Raw genomic sequence first — 27,360 nt, forward strand, 5'->3', positions numbered from 1 at the left:
GAACCTTGACTGTGTGTCAGTTACAACTGAGTCGTCTGGAAATTGCTTATAATCTAGTTCAGAATTTGCAGGTTTCCCAACTATACACTGAGTAAAAGCACTTGGTGCTCCACTGTTGTGTAAATACTTCAAATATCACCACATAAATTTCTTGAGATTTTTCAACAGATACTTTGCTGACCCTTAAATGTGTGTGGGTTCTGAAACAATAATATTTGCTGCACCGAGGATTTTCCACACTCTTTATCTGATCACTGATGTAAAAAAAATTGAATTCAGCCAATAATTTATAATGTACAGCAGAAAATGGTGCTCTCTCTAACCAATAATCAACAGCAGTAGTTATTTGGCAGGGAGGGTAGCGGAAGCTAGGATATTGAACTCATTTAGGAAACAGTTTGACGGGTTGGGAAGATGGCAGAATGCTGATGGTCTTTCTTCATCTGTGTAGTTTTGACCCTTTAAAATATTTTTATACTGTCCTTTCAGCTTCCCAGCAGGTCATCAGAAATATCATCTGCTGCTTATTTGGCCGAGAAAGTTTGCCCTCTTGTTACAATCTATGATCTGCATTTCTATTGCCCTCTTACTTCTCATTTTGTTTTGTTTTTTAAATCAACTTTTGTACATCACCCAGCTCTCATTACATATCATCTTTCTTTATATATTTCCAAATATTCTGATGGCTGACCTGTTTAGCCAGGAGGCAATGTAGACATCTAGACTAGGGAACCTCTGGCTTCATTACTTTGTCTGTATCGAGCAATGATGTGGAGATGCCGGCGTTGGATTGGGTGGGCACAGCAAATAGTCTTACAACACCAGGTTAAAAGTCCAACAGGTTTGTTTCGAATCACTAGCTTTCGGAGTGCAGCTCCTCCTTCAGGTGAGGAAGGAGCTGCGCTCCAAAAGCTAGTGATTCGAAACAAACCTGTTGAAATTTAACCTGGTGTTGTAAGACTACTTACTGCATTGAGTTAGTTCATCTGTACTCAGAATGCAGTATGGGTGTCATTGGTCAGGGATGCGAATACGCAGGTCTGGCAGCATCTGTGAAGAAAGAAACAGAGTTAACGTTTTGAGCCAAATTTGAGCCATCTTCAACTCGGAACGTTAACTTTGCTTTTTTCTCCACAGATACTGCCAGACCTGCTGAGTATTTCCAGTACTTTGTTTTTTTTAAATTTTAGATTTCCAGCATCTATACTATTTTACTTTAATTATACATATTGGGTGAAGAAAAGTCTTTGCCTTAACGTCATCAATCATTGACTAGTCTGCCAAAACTCACTATTACACGTGACCAATGAGCACTTGGACCAGGTACCTTGGTGACCCAGTTCTCATACAACCATACGTCAATCACTCCAGGACAGCAGGCGCTGAAGGAGTCAGAAACTGGTGAAAAGGAAGAAAATAATTGTAGTATTGATTTGGTGTCCAGAAGTTTCTCCCACTGAATCTGCCCTATGTAAATGAATGCTCAATGGCTCGTTCTTCTAAAACCTTACACATCTAAACTTTAATTTTTGTACTTAGCCTTTTTTCTTTTTTTTATAAAATATATTTATTAAAGTTTTTCAACAAAACAATTTTTTTCCCCTTACAAACAATAAACCCCCACCCCGTAACAAAATAACACAAAATTGCCCTGAGCAAGGTATATACATGGTAAGATGATATATTTACATAGCTTTATACACTGGCTCTCGCCCATTCGTGCCAGTTTCCCCCACCCTCCATGTTATCCCAAGCTCCTCCGTCCCCTCAAGCAATCTCTCGTTCCACCCCCCCCCCGGGGGGGCCAGGGCTGCTGCTGCTGACCGACCTTCCTCTAACGCTCCGCGAGGTAGTCTAGGAACGGTTGCCACCGCCTGTAGAAGCCCTGCGCAGACCCCCTTAAGGCAAACTTAATCCTCTCCAACATTATGAACCCAGCCATGTCGTTTGTCCAGGCCTCCACGCTAGGGGGCTTCGCCTCCTTCCACATTAGCAAGATCCTTCGCCGGGCTACCAGGGACGCAAAGGACAGAATGCCGGCCTCTTTCACCTCCTGCACTCCCGACTCGTCCACTACTCCAAATATTGCTAGCCCCCAGCTTGGCTTGACCCGGACTTTCACCACCTGAGATATTCCTCCCGCCACTCCTCTCCAGAACCCCTCCAATGCCGGACATGTCCAAAACATGTGGACATGGTTCGCCGGGATCCCTGAACATCTTCCGCATCTGTCCTCTACCCCAAAGAACCTACTCAACCTCGCCCCCGTCAGGTGCGCTCTGTGAACCACCTGAAATTGTATCAGGCTGAGCCTGGCACATGAGGAGGAGGAATTAACCCTACCCAGGGCGTCAGCCCACAAACCTTCCTCGATCTCCTCCCCCAGCTCCTCCTCCCATTTACCCTTCAATTCTTCTGCTAGCGCTTCCCCCTCTTCTTTCACCTCTTGCCGTATTGCCGAAACCTTGCCCTCCCCGACCCATACACCCGAGATCACCCTGTCTTGAATTTCTTGTGTCGGGAGCAGCGGGAATTCCCTGACCTGTCGCCTCACAAAGGCTCTCACCTGCATGTATCTGAATGCATTTCCCGGGGGTAGCTCAAACTTCTCCTCCAGTGCCCCTAGGCTCGCAAATGTCCCGTCGATGAACAGGTCCCCATTCTTCTAATCCCCGCCCGGTGCCAGCCCTGGAACCCCAGTCCATCTTCCCCGGGACAAACCTGTGGTTACCCCTGATCGGGGACCACACCGAGGCTCCCACTGCACCCCTATGCCGTCTCCACTGGCCCCAGATCCTTAACGTTGCCGCCACGACCGGGCTCGTGGTGTACTTTGATGGCGGGAGCGGCAGCGGTGCCGTCACCAGCGCCCCCAAGCTCGTTCCTTTGCAGGACGCCATCTCCATCCTCTTCCATGCCGCCCCCTCTCCCTCCATAACCCACTTATGGTTCTTCGCCACGTTTGCTGCCCAGTAGTAGCTCCCTAGGATTGGCAGCGCCAGCCCTCCTCGGTCCCTACTGCGCTCCAGGAACCCTCTCCTTACCCTCGGGGTTTTGTTCGCCCACACAAACCCCATAATACTCCTACCTACTCTCTTGAAAAAGCCCTTGGTAATCACGATGGGAAGGCACTGGAACACAAACAAAAACCTCGGAAGGACCACCATTTTTACCGACTGCACTCTACCCGCCAACGAGAGCGGCAACATGTCCCATCTTTTGAAGTCCACCTCCATTTGGTCCACCAACCTCGTCAGATTCAATTTGTGTAGGGCCCCCCAGCTCCTGGCTATCTGGATCCCGAGATAGCGAAAACTCCCCTCCGCCCTCCTCAGCGGTAGGTCCCCTATCCCTCTTTCTTGGTCCCCTGCCTGTAGTACAAAAAGCTCGCTCTTCCCTACATTGAGCTTATAGCCCGAGAACTCCCCAAACTCCCTCAAAGTCTGCATGACCTCCACCATCCCCTCCATTGGGTCCGCCACGTACAGCAGCAGGTCGTCCGCGTATAGTGACACCCGATGCTCTTCTCCCCCGCGGACCACCCCCCTCCATTTATTAGACTCCCTCAGTGATATGGCCAAGGGTTCGATCGACAATGCAAACAACAGGGGGGACAGCGGGCACCCCTGCCTCGTTCCTCGGTACAGCCGAAAGTACGCCGACCTCCGCCGGTTCGTCACCACACTTGCCACCGGGGCGCTGTAAAGGAGCTTAACCCAGCTAATAAACCTTCCCCTGAACCCAAACCTACGCAACCCCTCCCAGAGGTACTCCCACTCTACTCGGTCAAAGGCCTTTTCCGCGTCCATGGCTGCCACTATGTCCGCCTCTCCCTCCTCCAATGGCATCATTATCACGTTTAAGAGCCGCCACACATTCGTATTTAATTGCCTGCCCTTTACAAATCCCGTCTGGTCCTCATGTATCACCCCTGGGACACAGTCCTCAATCCTCGTGGCCAGCACTTTTGCCAATACTTAGCGTCCACATTAAGGAGCGAAGTCGGCCTGTACGATCCACATTGCAGTGGGTCCTCGTCTCACTTCAGAATCAAGGAAATTGTCGCCTCCGACATTGTCGGGGGCAGGGTCCCCTCCTCTCTTGCCTCGTTAAAGGTCCTCACTAGTAGCGGGGCCAACAGGTCTGCATACTTTCTATAGAACTCCACCGGGAACCCGTCCGGCCCCGGGGCCTTCCCCGCCTGCATGCTCCCCAAATCCTTACTCAGCTCCTCCAACCCGATTGGTGCCCCCAAACCAGCCACCTCTTGCTCCTCCACCCTCGGGAACCGCAGTTGGTCCAGGAATCTTCTCATCCCCTCTTCCCCCCCTGGGGGCTGGGATCTGTACAGCTCTTCGTAGAAGGCCTTGAATACCTTGTTTATTTCCGTTGCACTCTGGGTCATGGCTCCCCCACCATCTTTGACTCCCCCTATTTCCCTCGCCGCCGCCCTCTTACGGAGCTGGTGTGCTAGTATCCGACTGGCCTTTTCCCCGTACTCGTAGGTCGCCCCCTGCGCCTTCCTCCACTGTGCCTCTGCCTTCCCCGTGGTCAACAGGTCAAACTCCATCTGGAGCCGTCGCCTTTCCCCAAGTAATCTTTCCTCTGGGGCCTCTGCGTATCTTCTGTCCACTCGCAAAATCTCCCCCACTAACCTCTCCCTTTCCCTGCCCTCTGTCTTCTCCCTATGAGCCCTGATGGAGATTAGCTCTCCCCTGTTCACCGCCTTCAACGCCTCCCATACCACCCCCACTCGCACCTCCCCGTTGTCGTTGGCCTCCAGGTACCTTTCAATACACCCCCTCACCTTCCCACACACCACCTCATCTGCCAGCAGTCCCACATCCAACCGCCACAGCGGGCGTTGGTCCCTCTCCTCTCCCAGCCCCACTTCCACCCAGTGCGGGGCATGGTCCGAAACGGCTATGGCCGAATACTCCGTCCCCTCCACCCTCGGGATGAGCGCCCTGCCCAGCACAAAGAAGTTTATCCGGGAGTATGCCTTGTGCACGTGGGAGAAGAAAGAAAATTCCCTGGCCTGCGGTCTTGCAAACCTCCATGGGTCCACCCCCCCCATCTGGTCCATAAACCCCCTGAGCACCTTGGCCGCCGCCGGCCTCTTTCCCGTCCGTGATCTGGAGCGGTCTAGTGCTGGATCCAGCACTGTATTAAAGTCCCCTCCCATTATCAGTCCTCCTACCTCCAGGTCCGGGATGCGCCCCAACATGCGCTTCATGAATCCAGCATCATCCCAGTTCGGGGCGTATACATTTAGCAACACCACCCACGTCCCTTGCAGCCTATCGCTCACCATCGCGTATCTCCCTCCATTGTCCGCTACGATAGTCTTGGCCTCAAATGACACATGTTTTCCCACCAGAATTGCCACCCCTCTATTTTTTGCGTCCAGTCCCGAGTGAAATACCTGTCCTACCCATCCCCTTCTTAACCTGACCTGGTCCGCCACCTTCAGGCATGTCTCTTGGAGCATAGCCACGTCTGCCTTCAGTCCCTTCAAGTGCGCGAACACTCGAGCCCTCTTCACCGGTCCGTTCAGGCCCCTCACGTTCCACGTTATCAGCCGGACTGGAGGGGCTCTCACCCCGCACCCCCCCCACGCCCCGCCGACTAGCCATCTCCTTTTCTGGGCCAGTCCCGTGTCCGCGTCTCCCTCACCCTCCAGGCCCCCAACCGGGGGACCTCCGTCCCGGCCACCTCTTGTGTCCCATTCCCATTCGGCCAGTGCAGCAGCAACCCTGTCCCCCCCCCCCCTCTCCCGCTAGATCCCTGTCTAGCTTTTTTGCTCCCCCCATATCACTCCCGTAAGTCAGCCTTTTTTCAACATCAAAAGTAACTATATAATTTTAATGAACCCCAGATCCTCACTTACATCATAGTTGTTAACGTGTTTACCTGGATTACTAAATCAAATGTAACATGCACATAATACCTGCTTTTGCTTTTAAGTACTGGTACTTAATTGTCTCTCTGAAATAGCCAATGGCATTACCATCGTCTTTGAAAAGTCCTGGTCTGTCCACTTTGTCCCTGAGAAAGGTCTGATCACTATACACAGTCATTTAATGTAGCTTTTCTTACTTGCCAGAAGTGTTCTTGATTCTTTTCTTTCATAACCATCCTTCATGTCTACCTATAAGGCTTCTACTATCTTACGCCCATTATTATATACATCCTATTGACCATTAGTTATCATCACTTACCTCCCCCAAAAAACTTAGCTTGTTACATATATCTGTGCAAAATATACTTAATTCTCTTGGCTACTTTTAAGTGTATCTTACAGCTGCAGCTGAGTTTATATGGTAGCAGAATTGTAAATATGTTTTGGACACATATACCTTCAGTCCCAAAAGATGAATTTAGATATTAGCAACAATTAAAATATTTAAATTTAGCCTTCAACTCTTTTTTTTTGATTACACTTACATTTGGTCTGAATGTTAATAACTATCTCCTTCCACTTTTCAAACATGCACCAGCATTTGTTCATCTACATTTAGAAAAACTTCAACCACCTCCTTTCAAATGTAGTTCAATGGACTTCAGAGTGACTATTTCAATTTCACAATGTACAATTTCATGTATCTTAAACTTAAAATATGAACACGTCACAAGATGAGCTCTCATTTCAAAAATAGTAGTTACCTTTTAGGATGTATGTATTGCAATGCATTTAGGATCTTAAGATGTTATGTTGAACATAAATGCATCTTTTTTAATTCCACATCTTTGCTTTCAGTTCACATTCTATCTTCTCTTTATATTCATGTGCCTTTCACAGGATGAAAATATTGGCAGATGACTATGATTAAGGCTTTTTACCTCCATTCCTTATCTACCAGTTTAGAAGACGGGTTAAGAAGAAGGGTGGCATGGTGGCACAATGGTTATCACTGCTGCCTCACATTGCCAGGGACTCAGGGTCAATTCCAACCTCGGGTGACTGTCTATGTGGAGTTTGTACATTCTCCCCGTGTCTGCGTGGGTTTCCTCCAGATGCTCCGTTTTCCTTCAACAGTGCAAAGATGTGCGGGTTAGGTAGATCGGCCATAGTCCCTTCATGTCCAAAGGTTTGGTGAGGTTATGGACTAACAGGGACATGGCGGGAGAGTTGGCCTAGGTAGGGTGCTCTTTCAGACAGGCCGATGACTTCTTTCTGCACTGTAGGGATTCCACGATTCTATGAAGTATGCAACAGCAATCCATTGTGACTCACCCTCAGATATTTTCTACATCACCCTCCCTCTGGCTTGAATTTAAGCTCCTGTGTCGAGAAAGCAGAATTGAGAAAATTCAACCGGTTTGATTTCCATTCTGGGTGGGCGGGTGTTAACAGAAGTCAGGACCACTGACCCCAGAAAAAGTTCGGAGACAGCCAAAAGAGCTGCCAGGTGCGGAGGCAGGCTGTCTGAAAGGTTGCTTCGATGCTCTAGCATTTTGTCCCAGCTGTAACAGAAAGCAAGAAAACAAAAACAGCCCTCACCCCCTCAGCGTCCCTCATTCATCATGCCCCATCCATGTGCACACATGCCCCTCTAGCCACCCCCATGGCCCTTTATAGCCCGTACATTAATTTGGTGTCAACTCATGCTAATTTATGCCCAGCTCACCATTTGCCCTTACACTCTGCAAGCCAACGCCCACAGTATTCACCATGGGCAGACCTCAGGATGCATGCTGAGATGAGATTAAGCAGTTTAATGTGTCTATTGATGATTTGACTATTGAAAAAAATTTCATTAATAAAAACCCATTTACTACATTTGAATTCCTTTGACTAATTAATCCCTTATTAAAAAAAAGACACAAGCCTTTGTATTCATAGCCCCACATCAAAGATTTCATAACCACTTGTAGGGCGGGATTTTCTGGCCATTCACGCTGGCAGGATCTTATGGTCCTGCCGACAGTGCATCCCTGCTACAGGTTTTGCAGCAGCAAGTAGTGCAAAATGATGAGACTGGAAGATCCCGCTGCCGGACACTGGTGAGCTGCCGACCGCTGCTTCAGAACACGCCATGGAGGGAGAGGAAAATTCCATCCTTAGTGTCAAAGAAACTGTGAACTGAGAGGTGCCCCATTGTGATAATGATAGGTTGTGGAATCAATCATGCAGCACAAATCCTACAATTCTGGACCTCAGGCTCATGCTAACAGCGCGAAAAAACAAAGGCTAATTTTTTTTAAAACTACAGGCTTTTTTTAAATTTAAAAGCCAGGAGATTTTAATGCCTTGACAGCTTAACACTTCCAAGCAGTTTATTTATGTTTGCGCAAATACATGACTAAATTTAATAATCCAAAAGAGCACTTGACTTCTCCCAAAAGTTCCCACGGCCCTATTGTCATGATGATGAGAAAGTGCTGCTAAGCGAGATCTACCTCGAACATCCCCAGCGAACCCAAAACGTATTGGACGACTTAAAGAGGGCCTGTTTTTTTTAAATACAAGAAAATACACACACCAAAGATGGCTACCACCATGGTGTCTGGTCTTGTAAGTTGACCACTTGTCTCGAAGGTTCCGATATGGATTGCACTCCAGATCTGCCTTTTTTATTTAAATTTTTTTTTTAAAGAGTACATTTCATTTTTACAATTAAGGGGCAATTTAGCATGGCCAATCCACCTAGCCTGCACATCTTTGGGTTGTGGGGGCGAAACCCACGCAAACACAGGGAGAATGTGCAAACTCCACACAGACAGTGACCTAGAGCCGGGATTGAACCTGGGATCTTGGCGCCATGAGGCTGCGGAGCTAACCCACTGCGCCACCACTTGATCCCATCCAGCTACTTTGCCTCACACTACAGCATGGTGTTTAAAAGGCCACTACTTGTTTTATATATGCAGTACATGGGGCACGATTCTCCCACAAAATATCTAAGTTAATTTGTGGCAAGTGTTTCAGGGAATTTCCCTACGGCTCTGCCGGCGAGTTCCCCACGGCTATTCAATTACACTTATTTGGGGCCCTGGGGAGTTTCTCAGCGGTTCAGCCACATTTAGAATTTTTTAAAAATATATAAATTTAGAGTACCCAATAAATTTTTTCCAATTAAGGGGCAATTTAGATGGCCAATCCACCGACCCTGCACATCTTTGGGTTGTGGGGGCGAAACCCACGCAAACACAGGGAGAATGTGCAAACTACACACAGACAGTGACCTAGAGCCAGGATCGAACCTGGGACTTTGGCGCCATGAGGCTGCGGAGCTAACCCACTGCGCCACCGTGATTTCTCCAGATCTGCCTTAATATGTTTTGTGGAATTTCACACCAGGGAGTGTCAAGGTTCACTTCAAAAAGGGATTCTTGAAAGATAGGCATTAAAAATGCAAAGTGTTGGACTTCAATCAAATGTAATTCTGTCAAGACAATGGGAACTGTGAACCGGCCATATTCACACAAATGACACTCAAAACCCTCTCTTGCCACCGGTGAAATAACCTCTCTCCTGCTGGTTTCTACTATGTTGAAATGTGTCAAAAGCCTCTGGGGTGAAAGATCAAAAATGCGATCACTTATTCCACAACAATAACTGCAAGCCATGTTAATCAAATTACTGTCTTGTAATATACAGACAGGAGGCTTAAGAACTGGCTTTTGCCAAGCCAGGAACAGAGAGGGAAGCCATCAAAGTCATCTGGGTACGGAATCTCTCTCACTCTCTCTCACTGAAACTACGATTCTCTCCAGAAAAGTGGTTACTTGAAGTTCAATTCAACACCAGGATTTTAAAGGAAACCAACTAACTTCAAATGGCTACAACATTCAACAATCTACACTTCAAGCACAAGCAAAGGACATAATTGTATATTCTGTTAACTTTTCTTACTTCTGAGATCCGTGCGTGTGTATTGTTTTGTCTTTTATTATATTTCCTTGGGTTCAGTAACTAATATATTTACCCTTTCTTTGATTCAAGAAACCTGGTTCGATTGGCTCCTTATTAAAAAATAAATACATTTGGATTAGCAAAGGTATGATTTACAGAGAAAAGAACTTAAATAAAAAACAATTATTGTGACCAACCGAAGGAACTGAATAAAGGGGAACCAGTTTACTCCTTCACACCCAATCGTAACACTGTAAAAGGGTACACCACCTCCCAAAGAACTCTGGTAAATGTAGCCTTTTCTTGAAAAGAGTAAAGCTTGTGAGTCATGTTTCGAACATCCCACAAATAAAAACTGGATCTCTTTGAAAGCAGCTGCACTTTTACATGTGCGGCTGCCTCCATGATCCTGCAATCTGCTCCCATTCCCCCACCAGAGAAAATGGAGTGTGCCAGTTTTAGGGCTGGACCTCCAAAATTGGGCTCTGGCACCATTTTGGCCCAGCTGGGGATTCTGTCTATCATTGAAAATATTCAGGCCTCTGTCTCTCTGAGGAGGCATACAGCATCTAGTAAGTGATAATAAGGCTAAAATTCGAACTTACTATGTGCAAAAGTTTGAATGTTGACAGATGCTTGAAACAGCACTTCATAAGGCTTTAAAACTCTACACATAACTGTTTAATAACTAGGGGTTTGAAAGAAACAAAAATTAATTATAACTTACCTGTTGCGTTTTGTGGAAAACTTGACAGTGAAGCAGGACCATTTACTCCAGGAAGAATAACTGGAGAAAGGCCTGATAGGCCTGAATAGGATGTTGAAGCATTGAGGCCATGCAATGCAGTATTTTCCAAAATACTTTGCTGATGCAGAACTTGTTGTTGTGCTGTTATACCCAAAGCATCCGTAGCCTTCTTCAAACGATCCAACTCTTGTTGAGCCATCAACTGACGGACAGTTGTAGGAGCAAGATAATCCTTCTCCTTATCTAGCTGGCATCCTACCGTTTCTTTCACTTTGTTGATATGCTGCTGTGAAAAAATGTGATCTCTGATAGACAAACGTGCAGTATACATAACACCACATAAAGAGCATTCTGTTCTTTGCCCATCAGTTCCGGTTTGATTCATCATGAATGATTTTGCCATGTTTAACTTTATTTTTTTATCTTTTGCTCGAGCATTTTGAAACCAGACCTGGACAACTCTTTTAGGTAAATTAATTTCATTGCCAAGAAGTTCACATTCTTGCATTGTTGGTGTACGGTAGTCAGTGAAGCATGACTTAAGGAGTTTTAGTTGAAGATTACTCATTTGTGTTCTGAAGCGTTTCTGACCAGGTCGCTCACTTGATCTTGATGATCTGAGACTACTGTGGCTCCCAAATGGACTTGGAGAACAGGGATCAGCTAAACTTGATGTCTCACTTCGGTCAACACTATCGTCTATGTCATTATCCCGTGATATGAAGCTTAGAGAAGGGCTAGGTAAGCTCATGGAAAGTCTTTCATCATAATAATCAACTGAGGTCGTTGAGACAATCATTGACAATTGATCACCAGCAACTGACTCGATAACTTTGCTTTCTGAAGTGCTAACTAGGTTTTCAGTTTCATTATTTCCTTCATCTCCTGTACTTCCATCACTTATGGCTGTGTTAATAGAGGATGTATCATCATAATCTGTCTTACTCTGATCAAAACTGACAACAGCAGAGTTTATATTTGGACAGTCTGTGTCTTCATTGCATTCTGATTTGAATAACAAAGGGCTCAGACGATGTTTTGGTGACATCTCTGCTGTTTTACTTACTGGTGTTGAAACTGTAGATGGTGCTTCATTTTCACTTAATGCATCAATCTTGGAAAAAAGTAATGTTGGAAATTCAAAATAATTATCTTTCTGTGGACTTTCACCATCATCATCTTGTGGCATAATGGGACTTGGTGGGAGGCTGTAGCCTGCTTGTTTTGCTTCATGCCAATGTCGAGAACGGATATGTGTTTCAAGTGCTGTTTTAGCTTTAAAGAGTGCTCGACAGAAAGGGCACCTTCTATGAGATTGACTTGGGCCAAGAGCTCGAAACTGCCCCTTTCTTTCACGAGCTCGAGTGTTCTGAAACCAGACCTGAACCACACGTTTCTTCAGGCCTACTTCAGCTGAAATGTGATCCAACATTTTGCGAGTAGGATTAGAATCCAACAAATATTTTTCATATAGTACCTCCAGCTGCTCTGGAGTAATTGTAGTTCTAAGCCTTTTATCACGATGTGGTTCATCACTACTATTTGCACCTTCTTTATCATTTTGATTGTTTTCTTCTTTTTCTTCCAATTTCCGCTTAACTGTTCCAGAGGCTGTATTAGAGGAGGTTGGAACTGATGAACTAGGCTGGGAAGATATCTGCGTCAGAGGTCCAGGAAGTAACTGTCCGGCCATTAGTGGGCTGTTCGGGTCAAAAATCATATATGGCATATCTAAAGATCTATCCAAGATTTGTGAATGGAGGAACTGATTCTGGGCTGCCAAGAAATGTATGTGCTGGTGCTCTTGCCAAAGTTCCAAGGTTGGAAAGGCATATTTACACTGGTCACACTGGTACTGTAACATCGGAGGAGGTAGACTGTTCTGTAAAGAGGTGACTGCTACAGACAGGGGGCTGGATGAAAGGATTGTATTTTGAGGCTGTGACTGAGGTCGCATTATTTGTTGTTGGGATTGATTTTGCTGCTGTGAAGGAGGTGTTGTTGTCTGTGGTGCTGACGGAGGTGAAGATATTGGTTTGACCATTTGGGAGGGTTGAGCAACCTCAATTTGCTTTGGTTTCTCTACTGGCAGGTTAAATTTAGGTGAACTTTTATCCATTTCCAGTTTGGGTGAAGGCATCAGAGGAGTGCTAGAACCAGAACTAGAACCAGATCTAGAACCAGACCCTGTCACTGTTCCTAATGTGGGTTTTGATGAGTCTGTTGGGCCAGACATATCAGGGTGATTTGACATCATTTGGTCTGTGGCATCCATTGAATCTTCTGTTTGACTATCATCCTGACAATCATCATCTTCGTCTTTGTAACACAGCTTCTTTTGATGTGTAATTAGATCAAAAATCCGTGGAAATACAACGTTGCATTTTTTACACTGATACTGTAAATTACTGGTTCGTATATAACGCTCGTTGGTTAGTTCCCTCCTTTCACTGTCTTTCGTATCAGCTTGATTCTCAAAACTCTTTCGTGCTTTTTGACGGGAGTTTTGGAACCACACAACGATTACTCGAGTAGGTAGGTTCAGAACTGAGGATAATTGTTCTATTTCATCATCTTTTGGATAAGCATTAGCATCAAAAAAGTCCTGCAGGACCCTCAATTGGTAGTCAGTGAACCGTGTTCTAGATGACCGCTTATTTATTGTACCATCTGTCCTGTAATATTCTGCTGTACTAAAACAAATATCGTTTCTGGATTCTTCCAATGTGGTAATAGGTGGATTATTGAAATTGTATGGTGAGTCCTTATTTCTTTGCCTTTCTTTAAAAAGGGTATTGCGAAACCAATGTTTAATAACTTTCTGTGGAAGTCCCGACTTTTCTGACATTTCTTGAATTTGTTCTTCGGTTGGTGAATTATTGATATCAAAATAATTCCGCAAGATCTTTAATTGATCATCTGTGATTCTTGTTCGTGGGCGTTTGAATTGGTGATGCTTCAGAAAATTAGGATCTAAACCTAACTGTTGTTGACAGAGCTGGGTGAGATCTGCAGATAAAGACTCCATAGTTGGCAGTTGCAACGTGAGTTGGGGTGGCAAAGAAGAATGCTGCATCATGATGGGGGGGAAGAGGGGCAGATCCAAAGATACAGGCATCTGACTCTGCGATTGTGAAGAAGGTGGAGGAGGTGGAGGAGGAGGAGGTGGAGGAGGAGGTGGTGGTGGTGGTGGTAACGGTGATGGGGCAGACCCTTGGAGTTTGCCATTCCCTGTTGAGGGAGGTGGTGGTGGTGGAGGAGGAGGTGGAGGAGGAGGCGGGGGAGGAGGCACTGGTGTAGGTGCAGGTGACTCTGGTGAGGATGGTGTTACAGGATACAATTTGTCATAGGCTTCCCTATAGTGACAAGCAAATATTTCCAGCTCTCCAAATGGGAAAAACTGGTAATGAATATGCTCTTGGTGGCTTTTCAGAATAAGAATGTTTGAAAACAGCTTGCCACATGCTTCACATTCTAACTTGTCAGTTTTCTCATTTTCACCATTCTTGCTTCTTTTCTGGACTTTCTGCTTGTTTTCATTAAACTGGATAACTAACTCAAAGCCAAAATTTTCTAATAAAGCTTTTGCTGCATTGCCTCTTGCACCAGATGGAATACGAGGAGGTGGAAGCACGGTTTCTACTGATTTCTGCTTTTTGATCTCTTTATTTTCTTTTAAGGCTTCAGATTCACTTAAAGACTCATGTTGTGTCTTATTTTCTGCCATGTCCATTAACTCCTCAGTTTCTTTATGGGAATAAGTGTCTTTTAACAACTGGGCCTCTACAGAACTTAGACTATTTTGTTCCTGCTTGGGTGGTTTGACTACTTGTTGCTGTTGCTTTTGCGATAGCTGCTGAGACTGCGAACCTTGATGGTGTTGCCCGTATTGTTGCTGAATCTGCAATAGCTGTTGCCCTTGTACTTGCTGCTTTAGATCTTCAAGCAGAGATCCTGTCATGGCAGACATTCCAAAGGCTCCTGAACCAGGCAAACCTAGTTCTGCATTTAGATTAAATTCAGTACCTGGCAGATAAAAAGGAAAGAGAAACTGTGGCTGTTGTAGCTGCAGCAAAGCTTCAGCTGTCATCGGGAAGTGTGGTAACAATGCTGGATTTAGAAACTGAGGCTGAAAGAAAGCAGCTTGTTGCTGCAGTTCATGCTGCAGATGCAATTGTGCCTGGGCTTGGGCTTGGGCCTGGACTTGGGCTTGAGCCTGTGCCTGAGCTTGGGCCTGAGCTTGGGCCTGGGCTTGAGCCTGGGCCTGAGCCTGAGCCTGGGCCTGGGCCTGGGCCTGAGCCTGGGCTTGAGCCTGTGCTGGTGACTGGGGTTGATGTTGGACAGAATGAGGAGAAATTGATTCAGTAAACTGCTTTTTGTTTGCTTCTTTGATATCTGCATTGACGTCTTTGTTACTAACTGCTGCCATCCCAAGAGAATCTGCAAGCAGACTACCACTACTGCCCACACCATTGTTTCCACCTGCAGTCGTAGAACTCCCTGCTTCCAGTTTGGCTGCCCTTGCTTTTGTCTGATGGAGCACAGATCTCATATGTATTTCCAGTGTAGAGCTCTGGCTATAAGCAACATTACATGTGTTGCACTTGTAGGGCTTGTTATCTATGTTATTGTTGGATTCTTGAGGAATTGGACTGGATGCCTCTTGTAGAACTTTCTTTAGCTTGTGCAAGTGCGATACTGAATTATAGTGAACCAAAAGAATGTTCTTCTGAGTGAAAGATTCTTTACACACTGTGCATTTGTATGGTCGAGAAGGATCTAAAAACTTCTCCATGGTAAAATTTGGACCTTTCCGGAAAGGCAGCGTTCGCTTTGGCTCTGAACTTAAATCATCTAGAATAGAGCTGCTGTCACTTCCTGCTGGACTGATTTTCCCATCCTGATCTATTTCTTCTTCTTTATCTATTTCTTGTACCAGAATATTATCTTCTTGACCAATAACTTCACTTTCTGACCAGAACTCTCCATTCACATGATAGCTCCCACATATCTGTTGAATCTCCACCTCACTTAGTTCAGGATGACTGGTTTCTAAATGTCTCTTTAAAGCCAGGAATGTGCGGAAGCTACGTTGACAAAGGCTACACATTGTGGCAGCCCGAATAGCATGATACTGTGAATGAATTTGAAGTTTCTGCATGGTCTTGAAAGCCAGGCTGCATTGGCTACAGCGGTACTTGTACACATGCCGATCAGACACAGGAAGTTGCCTTTTCTGGAGTTCATTTAGTTGATCTTGCAGTGAGTCTGAAACCTTAAAACGTTGACTTCCATCCTTCTTCCAATCTGAACTATCTGAAGAGTCCTTGGACATCTTCTGCTCTTCATTTTTTGACTCAATTCCAGACTTTGAGTTGTCTGAGACCGTATAAAACTTGCCCTCTGATGAATATTCACCTGTTTGATAAAAATTAATACAAGATGAAAGGAACATATGCTGCAATTCTAAAATACCATGACATTCCTAAATTCACGATACTATATGAAATCTAGAGATACTCATATCTCTATTTTTCTCTTTTTCATACAGTGCCAGTTGCAACAGCTATTAGGCTCCCTGGTATGTTCTTTGGGAAAAAGAACAAAATATCATTATATTCTGACAACATGCTGCTATAAATGTCTAATACCACAAGTTCACGGCCTATCACCTTTCAAGCCTCATGAAAGTTGGCTAGTTCACTAAACACAATCTGAGAAGGGGATTAAGAGAGGCTGCTCTGAGTGAAGAGGACAAATTCCAAAACATTTCCAATCCTGGCAAGTTTTGTCTTTTTACTTTGGGGCCTTCACTAGGCTCAGAACAGGAGAGGATTGGCCACAACCAATATAGGGTGAATTAGCAGAATGGTTTGAAAATGCTCCCAGACATGCCCCAAACTGTTGCTAGGACACAGTGGGAATAGAAAATGTTCCAGCTCTTGCTCCCAAGACAAGGATTTGTAAGTCAGTGCTACTGAGGTGGAAACTTGGGAGATCCAAGTCTTGCCCCAAATTATAAATCCAGTGCTGGGATAATAAATTGTACTGGGCATTTCACATTTACCAATGTCTCAGCTTAAAGTGTTAACCAAGGTTCAGCACTCCCCGAGTATTGCACTGAATTGTCGGGTTAGGTTATGATACTCAAATCCTGAAGTGCAGTTTTAACCTTTGACATTCTAACTCAGGAGCAATAGTCAAATTGACATAGAAAATGCATTACATCATCAAAGATATCCCAAAGACTTTTATATCCAATCGATTACTTAGAAATGCACTTTATAAGATGGGCAGAACATAAAATGCATATTTTTGATTTTCTATGAAGATAAATCCTCATGCCCATCCCCCTTCAACTTGTTGATAGATATTCCTGGAATATTTATTTCAAAGCCTTTCAGTGTCCTGACATACAAATTCAGTACATTTCTGAATTGCTACGGCAAGGTAAGTGACCACAAACATAGCTCAGTCCTTTGGAGCTCCACAAGTAAAGGAAAACACAACTTTCTAAACATAGATGCTAATACAAGCCTGTTTAATTCTGAGAAACTGTAGGCTAAAGAATCGCTTGTAAAACCTATGGGGGGAATTTGCTGGCTGTTCACACCGGAGGATAGTCCAGTCCCACCGTCGAGGGGTGCAGTCAACGGGAAATCCCATTTACAATGCTGGGACCAGAAAATCCTGCTGGCAGGCTGCCTCTGCCGCCGAAAAAAATGCGGCGGGTTGTGCACTAAATCCCACCCAAAACTGAATTTGGAAACAAATGTTGTATATTGACAACAACTCTACATTCCCCTGACCCCAGCACAAGCTCCACTAAACACTACAAGAAACCAGATGGGTTCTGGAAGGATCTATAAGTAATTCTAATGCTATAAATCTGCCTGGATTCTTATTGAAGAACCCCATTGGTTCTGTCAGAATTTCTTGAGAACATTTATTTTCAGATTCCCAACCTGAACATTATTCATAGGTTTGCCCAACTCCACAGCAAAGTCCAGGTTATAATCTTTCAGCTGTTAATTGATGCATTTCCAATCCAAATCAAATACTCTCTCCGAGGCCTAGCAGTGCTATGCAAACTACAATGCCAGTGTTTTTTTCTTAAGGATAAACTATACGTCCCCAGCCTCAAAGCTCCTCTCAGAGGGACAGAAATAGTATGGTAATCTTTAGCAGGTATGGAGAAATAGGAAGGTGACTTCAATTTCATACGCTTAAAGTATCACACAGATTCCAGAGCATGTAGTAGACCTATTAGAAATTCTGAGGAGACATTGGTAAAATGGGAACACTTCTACATACATTCTGGACCAGTTGTCAAATGCAATTATTATAATGAATGGCCCAGAATATCACAAAGGCTTTGACTGTCCTTTGAACCCAACTCTCTTGCTTGCATTCTTGCACTTCAGCTGTGAGGACACCTCATACTGAGTACAGAAGTACCCACTTTGCCGCTAATGTCGAGGAAGTGCATCCCCTACTGCAACAAATCCCAACTCTTCCCCTAGGTTAATTGTTAAACTATTCTCACAAAAACAATAAAATATTTACAAAGCCAATTATCATTTTGCTGAAGGCTTACCGGATGATTTACATGATTCCTCTGTAGTTACAGTTGCAGTATTGCTCAGGAAGCATTGCATTTTGTCAGAACCAGTTGAAGGCAATATGCTGGTGGGATTCATCCCATCTGGAAGAGACACCTTAAAAAAAAAACACATGAAGAGATTCAATAATATACCAGTATGAATATTACACACAATGACTACAATTATTAAAAGAAATGTTCTTTGTTTAGATGACACATTTTGCTTGAATTCATTCAGCACATTTCTTTTATCGAAAACAAAATCATGATGGAAAAGAATCTTGCTGATGGGATTGATGAATAGGTGGAGGAATTTCTATTTGTCCTATCATTAGGTAAGCCATAACCAAAACATTTTCTGTGTGCTGCATTTTATATTATATATTCAAATAAAAACACGATTCGTCATAACAAATAAGAATCAATTTTGATCTCCTGTTTGTAATCCAAGACAGATGGTAGCCAGGTCAGGAAATGGAGTGGTGTTTAATTGTATCCAATTAACGACAATATTGTCAATCATTGTGTTTTCCAGAAAGCAGGGAAGGAATAGGGTGGATAGGTGGGTTCTGGTATGAAATAGCTCTGTATACTAGTGCTTTGCGAGATTTTAAATACAGGTTCCCTGAGTTGATGTGCACAGAGGAATAGGCATTATATCTGCGATACGACAGGAGCAATATCAAGCATGCCAGCCTGACCAAGAGACATTGCATGTTCTTCTGCTCACACTCAGTATGCTGCATCAGTACAGAGAACGAACATGGTTTTCAGTGGTGTATGCTTCGCTTGTTGGAATTCTTTTTATCAAAGGATATTGGGCGGAATTCTTGGTACCCCGTCGCTAAGATCAGGAATTCCGATCGGGCAGAGAATCCCACGTCAACCCAAAAACCGGTTCGGCGCCGGGCAGCAGGCCCATCCGTAGTCTCCAATCCAGCCCCACCGGCTATAGCGGGATTCCCACCCCGCGCTGGCGGGAACATACAAACAGCTCAAATGCATTCATTTGAATGCAATTAACAAGCTGGTAGTCCGAATCTCCACCAGCCCTTTATGCACTCCACTGAGTGGGCTTTGGTGCAAATATTGACAAGCACAGTCCTAGCACGATGGACCCTGAGGGAGCTCAATGGGGTCAGGCCATTGCTTATGCCCTCCCCTGTGCTACTGCCAGGCTGCATAGGGAGGGTACCTCAAGAGTGCTGTAGCTTGGTTGGGCTCAGGCTATGGACAAGGGGTTGACCCCAGGACCCTCCCCCCAGTAAGGGAGGTAGTGGCACAGTGGTATTGTCGCTGGACTAGTAATCCAGAGATCCAGAGTCATGCTCTGGGGACACAGGTTCGAATCCCACCATGGCAGATGGTGAAATTTGATTCAATAAAAAAATTTGGAATTAAAAGTCTGAAGATGACCATGAAACCATTGTCAATTGTCATAAAAAAAACATATGGTTCACTAATGTCCTTTCGAGAAGGAAATCTGTCGTCCTTACCTCGTCTTGCCTACATGTGCCTCCAGATCCACAGCAATGTGGTTGACTCTTAAATGCCCTCAGGGACGGGCAATAAATGCTGACACAGCCAGCATATACATCCCATGAATGAATTTTTAAAAAGATTGGGGTCTCATGTCAGGACTACCTCTTCCAGCCCAGGGCAACCTGATGTCATTCTTGGCGTGGTGATCTCAAGCAGCCGGCTGTTCAAAATCATCATCCTTGTCTGACTTGTTTAAACTTGGATGTGGCCTTCTCACTCTGAACTGCTCTGCCTGACAGCTGATGTGCAGACCTGACAGTTCAGTGAAGAATCAAGCCAGGAAGACTTTCCTTTTCCTCTGCTCCCTCAGCCCAATGCTTTTAAAACATCTGCTTTTTGAAGTGTCAGAGTCTTCCTAGAAAGCCCACCCTTGAAAAGCTTTGAAATCCCCTGAGATCCTTTGAGATGCTTCGCATTCATTCAATTTCACAGTCTATGACTTTAACTAGCCTTTGATTGACAGCTTAATGGTTTAAACACAGTAGGTAGGATATTTGTTTATTTATCTTTCCCTTCATGCTTGAAGACATCGGAGATACCCTCCATTAATCCTAACCCCATTGATCCTAACCCCAAAGTTTATAAACTTGAAAGCTACTGGCCACTTCAACAATGCCAAGTGTTTTAGTTGACTCTCTCAGGATCCAGCATGCCAGGCTGTCACTGCAAGGGTGCCAGTGCCATGGTGCCAGAGGACAGTGCACCATTGGCAATGCCAGTGAGTGGGGCCTGAGGGGAGGGGGGGGGGGGGGGGGGGGTGTCAGGTCATTCGGTTATTCCTGTGGTGGCCAGTTATTCCTGTGGTGGGGGGGGGGGATGCCCCTCCTTGATGAGGGGTTGAGCATGTGCCCTTTGTCAGTGGAATTTAACATTTGCGTTGTGGAGAAGGGCTGTCTGTTGGCGCTGGGATGGGGTATACGTTCAAAAGGGCGACTTGAGACTGAAACATGCTGGGAGACCAGTGTGCTCGCCGCAACGCATAATTTAGCATAATAAAGCTATGTGAATATCATATCGCCGACACACCTAATGCCAGCGGGACACAGTCCCGATTCTCCGCTGGTGGGAGCACATGTTTTTGAAACCAAAGAATTCTGGCCATTGTTGTCAGAAGGCCTGAGTCCTATGTTTGAGTTACAAATATGTAGTAAAAAAAAAAATTTAAGCCAGCCGATCACAGCATATGCCATGCTTCACTGGTTACTCCATAAAAAAGTCATAACTAGATTAAGAACCAAAGTTTTCTGTACGGATGTACTTGCCAAGATGCCACCTGTGATACCTGGAAAAATCTACTTTGGAAACTCTGTCGGAACCTGTCAGTGCTTAGGTCAGCAGGAGGTCAGGCACGGAGCTGTATCATTTGTTGCATACAGCTTGCACATGCACAGACACAGTAGCAGTCAGTTGAGGCCTGAAACTTGGCTGTAGTTCCTACCGTCTGACAAACAGCTGTTCATCACTATTCTCCACTTTCTGCCACTTATCCGTGTTGCCAATGACCTTTTTTTTCATGGGTTTCTATTTTGCTGATGAGAACTACTAAAGTGGCATTTTATCAAACACCTTTTGAGAGTCCACATACAAAACATGAATTGCACTACCATTATATTACTTTATCAAAAAAGTCAATTTTGTCAGATATAATTTGCCATCAACAAATCTATGTTGGGTGTTATTAATTAACCTCATGATTTTCTAAGTAAAACAAATTGTCAACATTATTTATTTTTGTAAGATTATACTCCACATATCAATTACTCTGCGCAAAGAAATCTTCTATATTCCGATGAAAGATCATTGACCATAAATATTAACTCTGTTTCTCTCTCCAGTAATGCTATCTGTCCTTCTGAGTGTTTCCAGCATTTTCATCTCAGATTGCTATCATCTGCAGCATTTTGCATTTTTATAATCTCTATTCTTGCTTGACTTTTTACTCCCATTCTCTAGATTGGCACTTTCACCCACTTTCAATCCAAGTTAGAGTCCAATTACCAATCTTAAATCAACTTTGTCTCTGTCACTTGGCAAGTCTTTTCATCCACCCTGGTGCCACCTTCTCATACTTAGCATAACTCACTCCCAACATTTTTCCAGTGCAACTAGTGATAAATAGAGTGGGCAATAAACAATTGCTGCTGACTAGCATTTTAACAAGCTCAATAGCTTGTTAATTGACTTTTTTCCCAAAAGGGCAAGTGGGCTTCTGGTTTCAGAACCCAATCACCTTTCATATAATCAGGGACTTGGATGATGCCAGATTGCTGACTCAACATCATCACATTATATTTTACTTCAGTGCAGGATTTGTAGCTGTAAAATTCCACCCGAGGAAATTTCTAAAAGCACTAACTTCTTGAAGACTTTAGGATGTAGTTGGCTGATTCTTGGGATGAAGGGGTACGTTTATGAGGAATGATTCAGCAGATTGGGCCTCTACTCATTAGAGTTTCCGAAAATGAGGGGTGATCTTACGAAAACATATAAGATCCTGAAGTGACCTGACAGGGTGGATGCCGAGAGGCTCTTTCCTCTTTTTGAGGAGTCTAGAACTAAGAGCACAGTTTAAAAATTAGGGGTCTCCCATTTAAGGCCGACTTGAAGAGAATGTTGTTCTTGTAAAGGTCTGTGGAATCCTCTCCTACAGCAAGCAGTGGAAACTGGGTCATTGAATACATATTAAAGGCAGATCTTAGATTGACGAGGGAGTCGAGGGTTAGGGGGGGGGGGGTCAGACAGGACAGTGGAGTTGAGGCCACAATCAGATCAGTAAGGATCTTATTGATTGGAGGAGCAGGCCCGAAGAGCCGAATGACCTCAAATGGGAGGTAATGCATTTTGGAAGGTCTAATACAGGTAGGGAATATACAGTGAATGGTAGAACGCTCAAGAGTATTGGCAGTCAGAGAGATTTAGGTGCACAGGTCCACAGGTCACTGAAAGGGGCAACACAGGTGAAGAAGGTAAACAAGAAGGCATACGGCATGCTTGCCTTCATTGGCCGGGGCATTGAGTATAAAAATTGGCAAGTCATGTTGCAGTTGTATAGAACCTTAGTTCGGCCACACTTGGAGTATAGTGTTCAATTCTGGTCGCCGCACTACCAGAAGGATGTGGAGGCTTTAGAGAGGGGGCAGAAGAGATTTACCAGGATGTTGCCTGGTATGGAGGGCATTAGCTGTGATGAGAGGTTGAATAAACTTGGTTTGTTCTCACTGGAATGACGGAGGTTGAGGGGCGATCTGATAGAGGTCTACAAAATTATGAGGGGCACAGACAGAGTGGATAGTCAGAGACGTTTAACCAGGGTATAGGGGTCAATTACTAGGAGGCATAGGTTTAAGGTGCGAGGAGCAAGGTTTAGAGGAGATGTACGAGGCAAGTTTTTTTACACAGAAGGTAGTGGGTGCCTGGAACGTGCTGCCGGAGGAGGTGGTGGAAGCAGGGACAATAGTGACGTTTAAGGGGCATCTTGACAAATACATGAATAGGATGGGAATAGAGGGATACGGAAGTGTAGAAGATTTTAGTTTAGACAGGCAGCATGGTCAGCGCAGGCTTGGAGGGCTGAAGGGCCTGTTCTTGTGCTGTACTTTTCTTTGTTCGACCTACTCCTACTTCTAATTCTTGCGCAATTATTGGCCTCGGTGCCACAAAGACATTTTGGGCGCGATCCAATGGCCATACTGCGCCGGAAAAGCAGCTCGCTCATGGGATCTATCTGGTTTGCAATGCCTCGTGAGGTCTAGATTTAGATTTATCACATGTACCGAGGTACAGTGAAAAGTGCTGTTCTAGTCCAGGCAGATCGCTCCCTACATGAAAAACATAGGACATACGATAAATACACAATGTAAATACACAGATAGGCATTGGGTGAAGCATACGGAGTATAGTACTCAAATAGTAGAGAAGATGCATAGAGAGAACAGTTCAGTCCATAAGACGGTCTTTCAGGAGTCTGGTAACAGCGGGGAAGAAGCTGTTTTTGAAATTGTTAGTGCATGTTCTCAGACTTTTGTATCTTCTGCCCGATCGAAGAGCTTGGAAGAGAGAATAATCTGGGTGGGAAGGGTCTTTCATTATGCTGCCCACTTTCCCAAGGCAGCGTGTAGTGTGGACCGAGTCTATGGATCGGAGCCGATCTTGCGATACGTTGCGATGTAAAACCTGTCCATTATGGGTGGGATCACTTTTTAAGTAAATCTGCATAATAGAGCAAGACAGCTAGTCTACTGCATATTCTAATATGCGGTTTCCTGAGGTACCTGAGGTGTTGGGATATATCCCCTTTGCCTCGGATATCTTGGGTGAGCGCTGTTCAGCATTGGTCCCCATGGGGACCAGATGGAATGGCACTCGTGGGGGTCTCCCAGTTGATCAGAGGCCCCCACGAGTGCATACCCTTTGGGCAGGGTGATACCCTGGTACTGTTGGTGCCACCTGCGCACCCTGGCACTGCCACCTGGGTGCCATCCTGGCACTGCCAAGGTGCACAGGTGGCACTGGCAGGGGCACTGTCAGGGTGCCAAGCTAGCATTTCATGTGCTGGCAATCGGGCCACAGGTGCCTTGCGTGGGTGTTTGGGGATGTGGGTGTAGCCAGGAACCCTCCCATAGTGCGTTGGGGCTTGAGGGGCTGAGGGTCGCGTTGGGGGATTCGGAGATCACGACACTCCGATCTCTCGCTACACTGAGGAGTTCCAGTGAGCGGAGCTCCTCAGTGTAGAAAACGGAGCTATGTGCGGCCTTGACGTGCGTTCCCTGCTAAGACTCCTTATTGAATGCGAGTGTCGCTTTATAGCCATATGTATCTCTCCGCTACGAGTGCCAGGAAACATGCAGCTGAATGCGCTCGCTATGGGACTTTAGTCCCATTTAATTGAATCGCGCCTTTTATGTTTTTCAGTATTTTCACAGCAGTATGGTCTCAGTACTGTCCTAGTGTTGAGCATCAGCCCCGGATTATATGCTTAGCTCAGAAGTGGGACTTGAAGCTACACAACCTCACTCGAAGGTTATATTGGTGTTGCTGAAGCACAAATATAACCGAAATAACTCACACCACACATCTGTTACTTCTCCTTATTCCGTTCTTAACACTTGTACATAAATTGTCCCTTCTCATCTTCAGAGCGTGTTTCCATATTCAATTCCTCTTGCTCTTGTCTATAAACATTTCTATTGATAGTTTACCTTTATTAATTTTCAATTGCATTCTAAATAACTGCTAGTACTCACAACTCTACATTACTGTTATTCCTTAAATTTTGCTAATTTCTTAGGTGATTTTTAATCTGTTTCTTAAGCTGCTGCATCATGGGTTTTGCTTGCTTACTCCTATGGATGTATTTTCTTTCCAACTGAATTAGAATAGTCTTAAAAAGCTATATAGTATTTAGAACTCAGAAATGTTAATTCATAATGCACAAGAATATACATATATTTTTTAAATCACAACACTACACCCCATTGCTATTTTATTTCTAAATGGGAAAATGTGGGCCAGTATGTCAACCCCTCGTAATGTATTATGCGTAAGAGGCAGCACAGTTCATCAAAAAGTAAATTAGTAATTATCTTACAGCATAAATCACAACAGGAATACATTTTGTTCTGAAAAGGGCAATAAGCTCTCCAGCTTATATTTCAAATAATGATGGATTTCAATTTCCAATTCTGAAGCCAAAAACTCATCAACTGAGATATGTTTTTAAACTGCTTACAGTCATAAGTAGCTTCTCCACACAATCAGGTGCCACACTGTGCAAGTGGGTCAGGTGGAGCTGTAGATGAATCTTGTTGCTGAGAACATCCTGACAGAGAGGGCAGCAGATGACTGGCTGCATGGAATGCTGGGACATGATATGCATCTGGATCCTGTTTCCATCCTTACTGTTATAATTACAGTAGGGGCACTGGTAGAGCTGTAACAAAATAGTATTTAATAAAATTTAGATTAAAAACTGGTGGTATATAGCACGCAAGGTTTCTCTGTTCTGCTCTGTTCTCTGTATCATTTAATTTTGCAGTGAGAAATTACCACTGTATTTATAAAACATGAAGTTAAATTAAATACAATGCTTATTCCCAAATACAATGTTTATTCCGAGTACAATATTTATTCCTTTATGTCAACAGGGTCAGCTTTATAACAAATAAAATGCAGCTAATCAAAATGTCCTTTTTGCAGTAAGATTTCAAATCCATTATTATAGTGAAAAATTGGACTTTTATATGAGCTGCTATTTTCAGTACTCTCAAGTGAAACCTGTTTATACTGTGGGGATTTCTCACATACATTTCAGAAGTTAAGACAATTTCCCTTTAAGTGATATTTGTAACAGAACATTTTGTGTCAAGATACAGCAATGGTAACTCTAGGCAAATTGAATATTTGTAAACAAACCTTTTATAAATAATTTGCTGTGAAATATTTGGTGAGCAATTAATTGAGGGAAAAGGATGAAGAAAGCTGCCAATACAAAATCCCTTTTGTCCCTTACCTGCTCCTGACAGGGTTTACTGCTACCAGCCGACCGAGGTCTCTTGGAAGTGAGGTCATCATCTGCCCCCTGCAGCAGAGATCGGTCTCCCACTGTAGAGCTTTCTGGAGATTCTGTACATAGAGCAGTTGTTCCTGTTAAGAGAATATGATTTCTCAGTATATGAATGTATAAACTGCAATTTAGCAAACAACAACCAGTTACGCCTTTCACTTTTTAGAACAGTTTAGATTTAGCTCATCATGTAAACAGGCAAGCTCTCTAGTGTTTCCATTTTCTTACAAATATACTCCTAGAAATAGAAGCAGTTCTTTTTAACCTACACAGGAGTAACCAGCCTGTCACACTGCTTTGTCCACCACCCACCGTTTCGGAGAAAGGAAGAAACACCAGCAAGGTAGCAGAATAGATTAAAAGATTTATCTTCAAAATCAAGAAATTAATTTATCTTTCTGCATAAATAGTTCTCCCAATATTTATTTGGTTTTAGCTCTACTGCCTGTGTCTGGACAGCAGGTTATAAGCACCTCCTACTGGTTGGACAGAGAAACTCCATTGTCTGGAATCATCAGAACTCCTCAACAGCTGAGAGTACAATAGAATGTCACCTCTGCATTCAATAATTTCTCATTGCTCACTGACAGTGAAATATTCTAAATCTCTACTAAACTCTTTTCTTAGCTTTGATATTTTCGGAAATAATATCTAAATTAATTTTGTTGTACTGGAAATCACAAGACACAGAGCTAGACTGACTGTCATTTCAAGCGGGCTGCAATGTTCAACGATGATGGAAAACATACAGAAGTGTGAATTTTTTAAAAACCATAGTCAAAATATTTTATATATATTTGAGCCAAAGAATTAAGTGACGGCATAAAATTGAATTTTAACCCAAGAAATTCTATTTGTTTCATAAGTTGCAAAAAGAGACCAACAAAATAAACTTAATAATTGCTTCCGAGTTGTTTAGTTAACTTCTTGTAGCTTGGAAAATTAATCAACACGACACTTTAATAAGCTCAGCAATCTGGATTTCAATTGGGTTCAGTTCAGAACATTGCATTTGACATGTAAACGTGCAGAACAATATTAAATGT

The 27,360-nt window shown here is 44.1% G+C and overlaps 1 protein-coding gene across 7 annotated transcripts in view; it reads right to left on the bottom strand.

Moving 5' to 3' along the window:
- zfhx4 (zinc finger homeobox 4) overlaps window positions 1-27,360 on the bottom strand; it is a 349,013-nt gene that overhangs the window by 17,853 nt on the left and 303,800 nt on the right. For 5 of the 7 annotated variants that reach the window (XM_072467522.1, XM_072467521.1, XM_072467520.1 and 2 more), the window contains exons 6-9: window positions 26,261-26,394; window positions 25,481-25,681; window positions 18,205-18,325; window positions 10,587-16,025 (exon numbers count right to left, since the gene is read on the bottom strand). In XM_072467522.1, the coding sequence (XP_072323623.1) occupies window positions 10,587-16,025; window positions 18,205-18,325; window positions 25,481-25,681; window positions 26,261-26,394 (5,895 nt within the window). Of the gene's footprint in view, window positions 1-944; window positions 1,051-9,837; window positions 9,970-10,586; window positions 16,026-18,204; window positions 18,326-25,480; window positions 25,682-26,260; window positions 26,395-27,360 lie in introns of those variants that run through there. The other 2 variants (XM_072467526.1, XM_072467525.1) reach the window with 2 other exon arrangements.

Source organism: Scyliorhinus torazame, chromosome 11 (assembly GCF_047496885.1).
Source record: "Scyliorhinus torazame isolate Kashiwa2021f chromosome 11, sScyTor2.1, whole genome shotgun sequence".
Classification (NCBI taxonomy): Eukaryota; Metazoa; Chordata; class Chondrichthyes; order Carcharhiniformes; family Scyliorhinidae; genus Scyliorhinus; species Scyliorhinus torazame.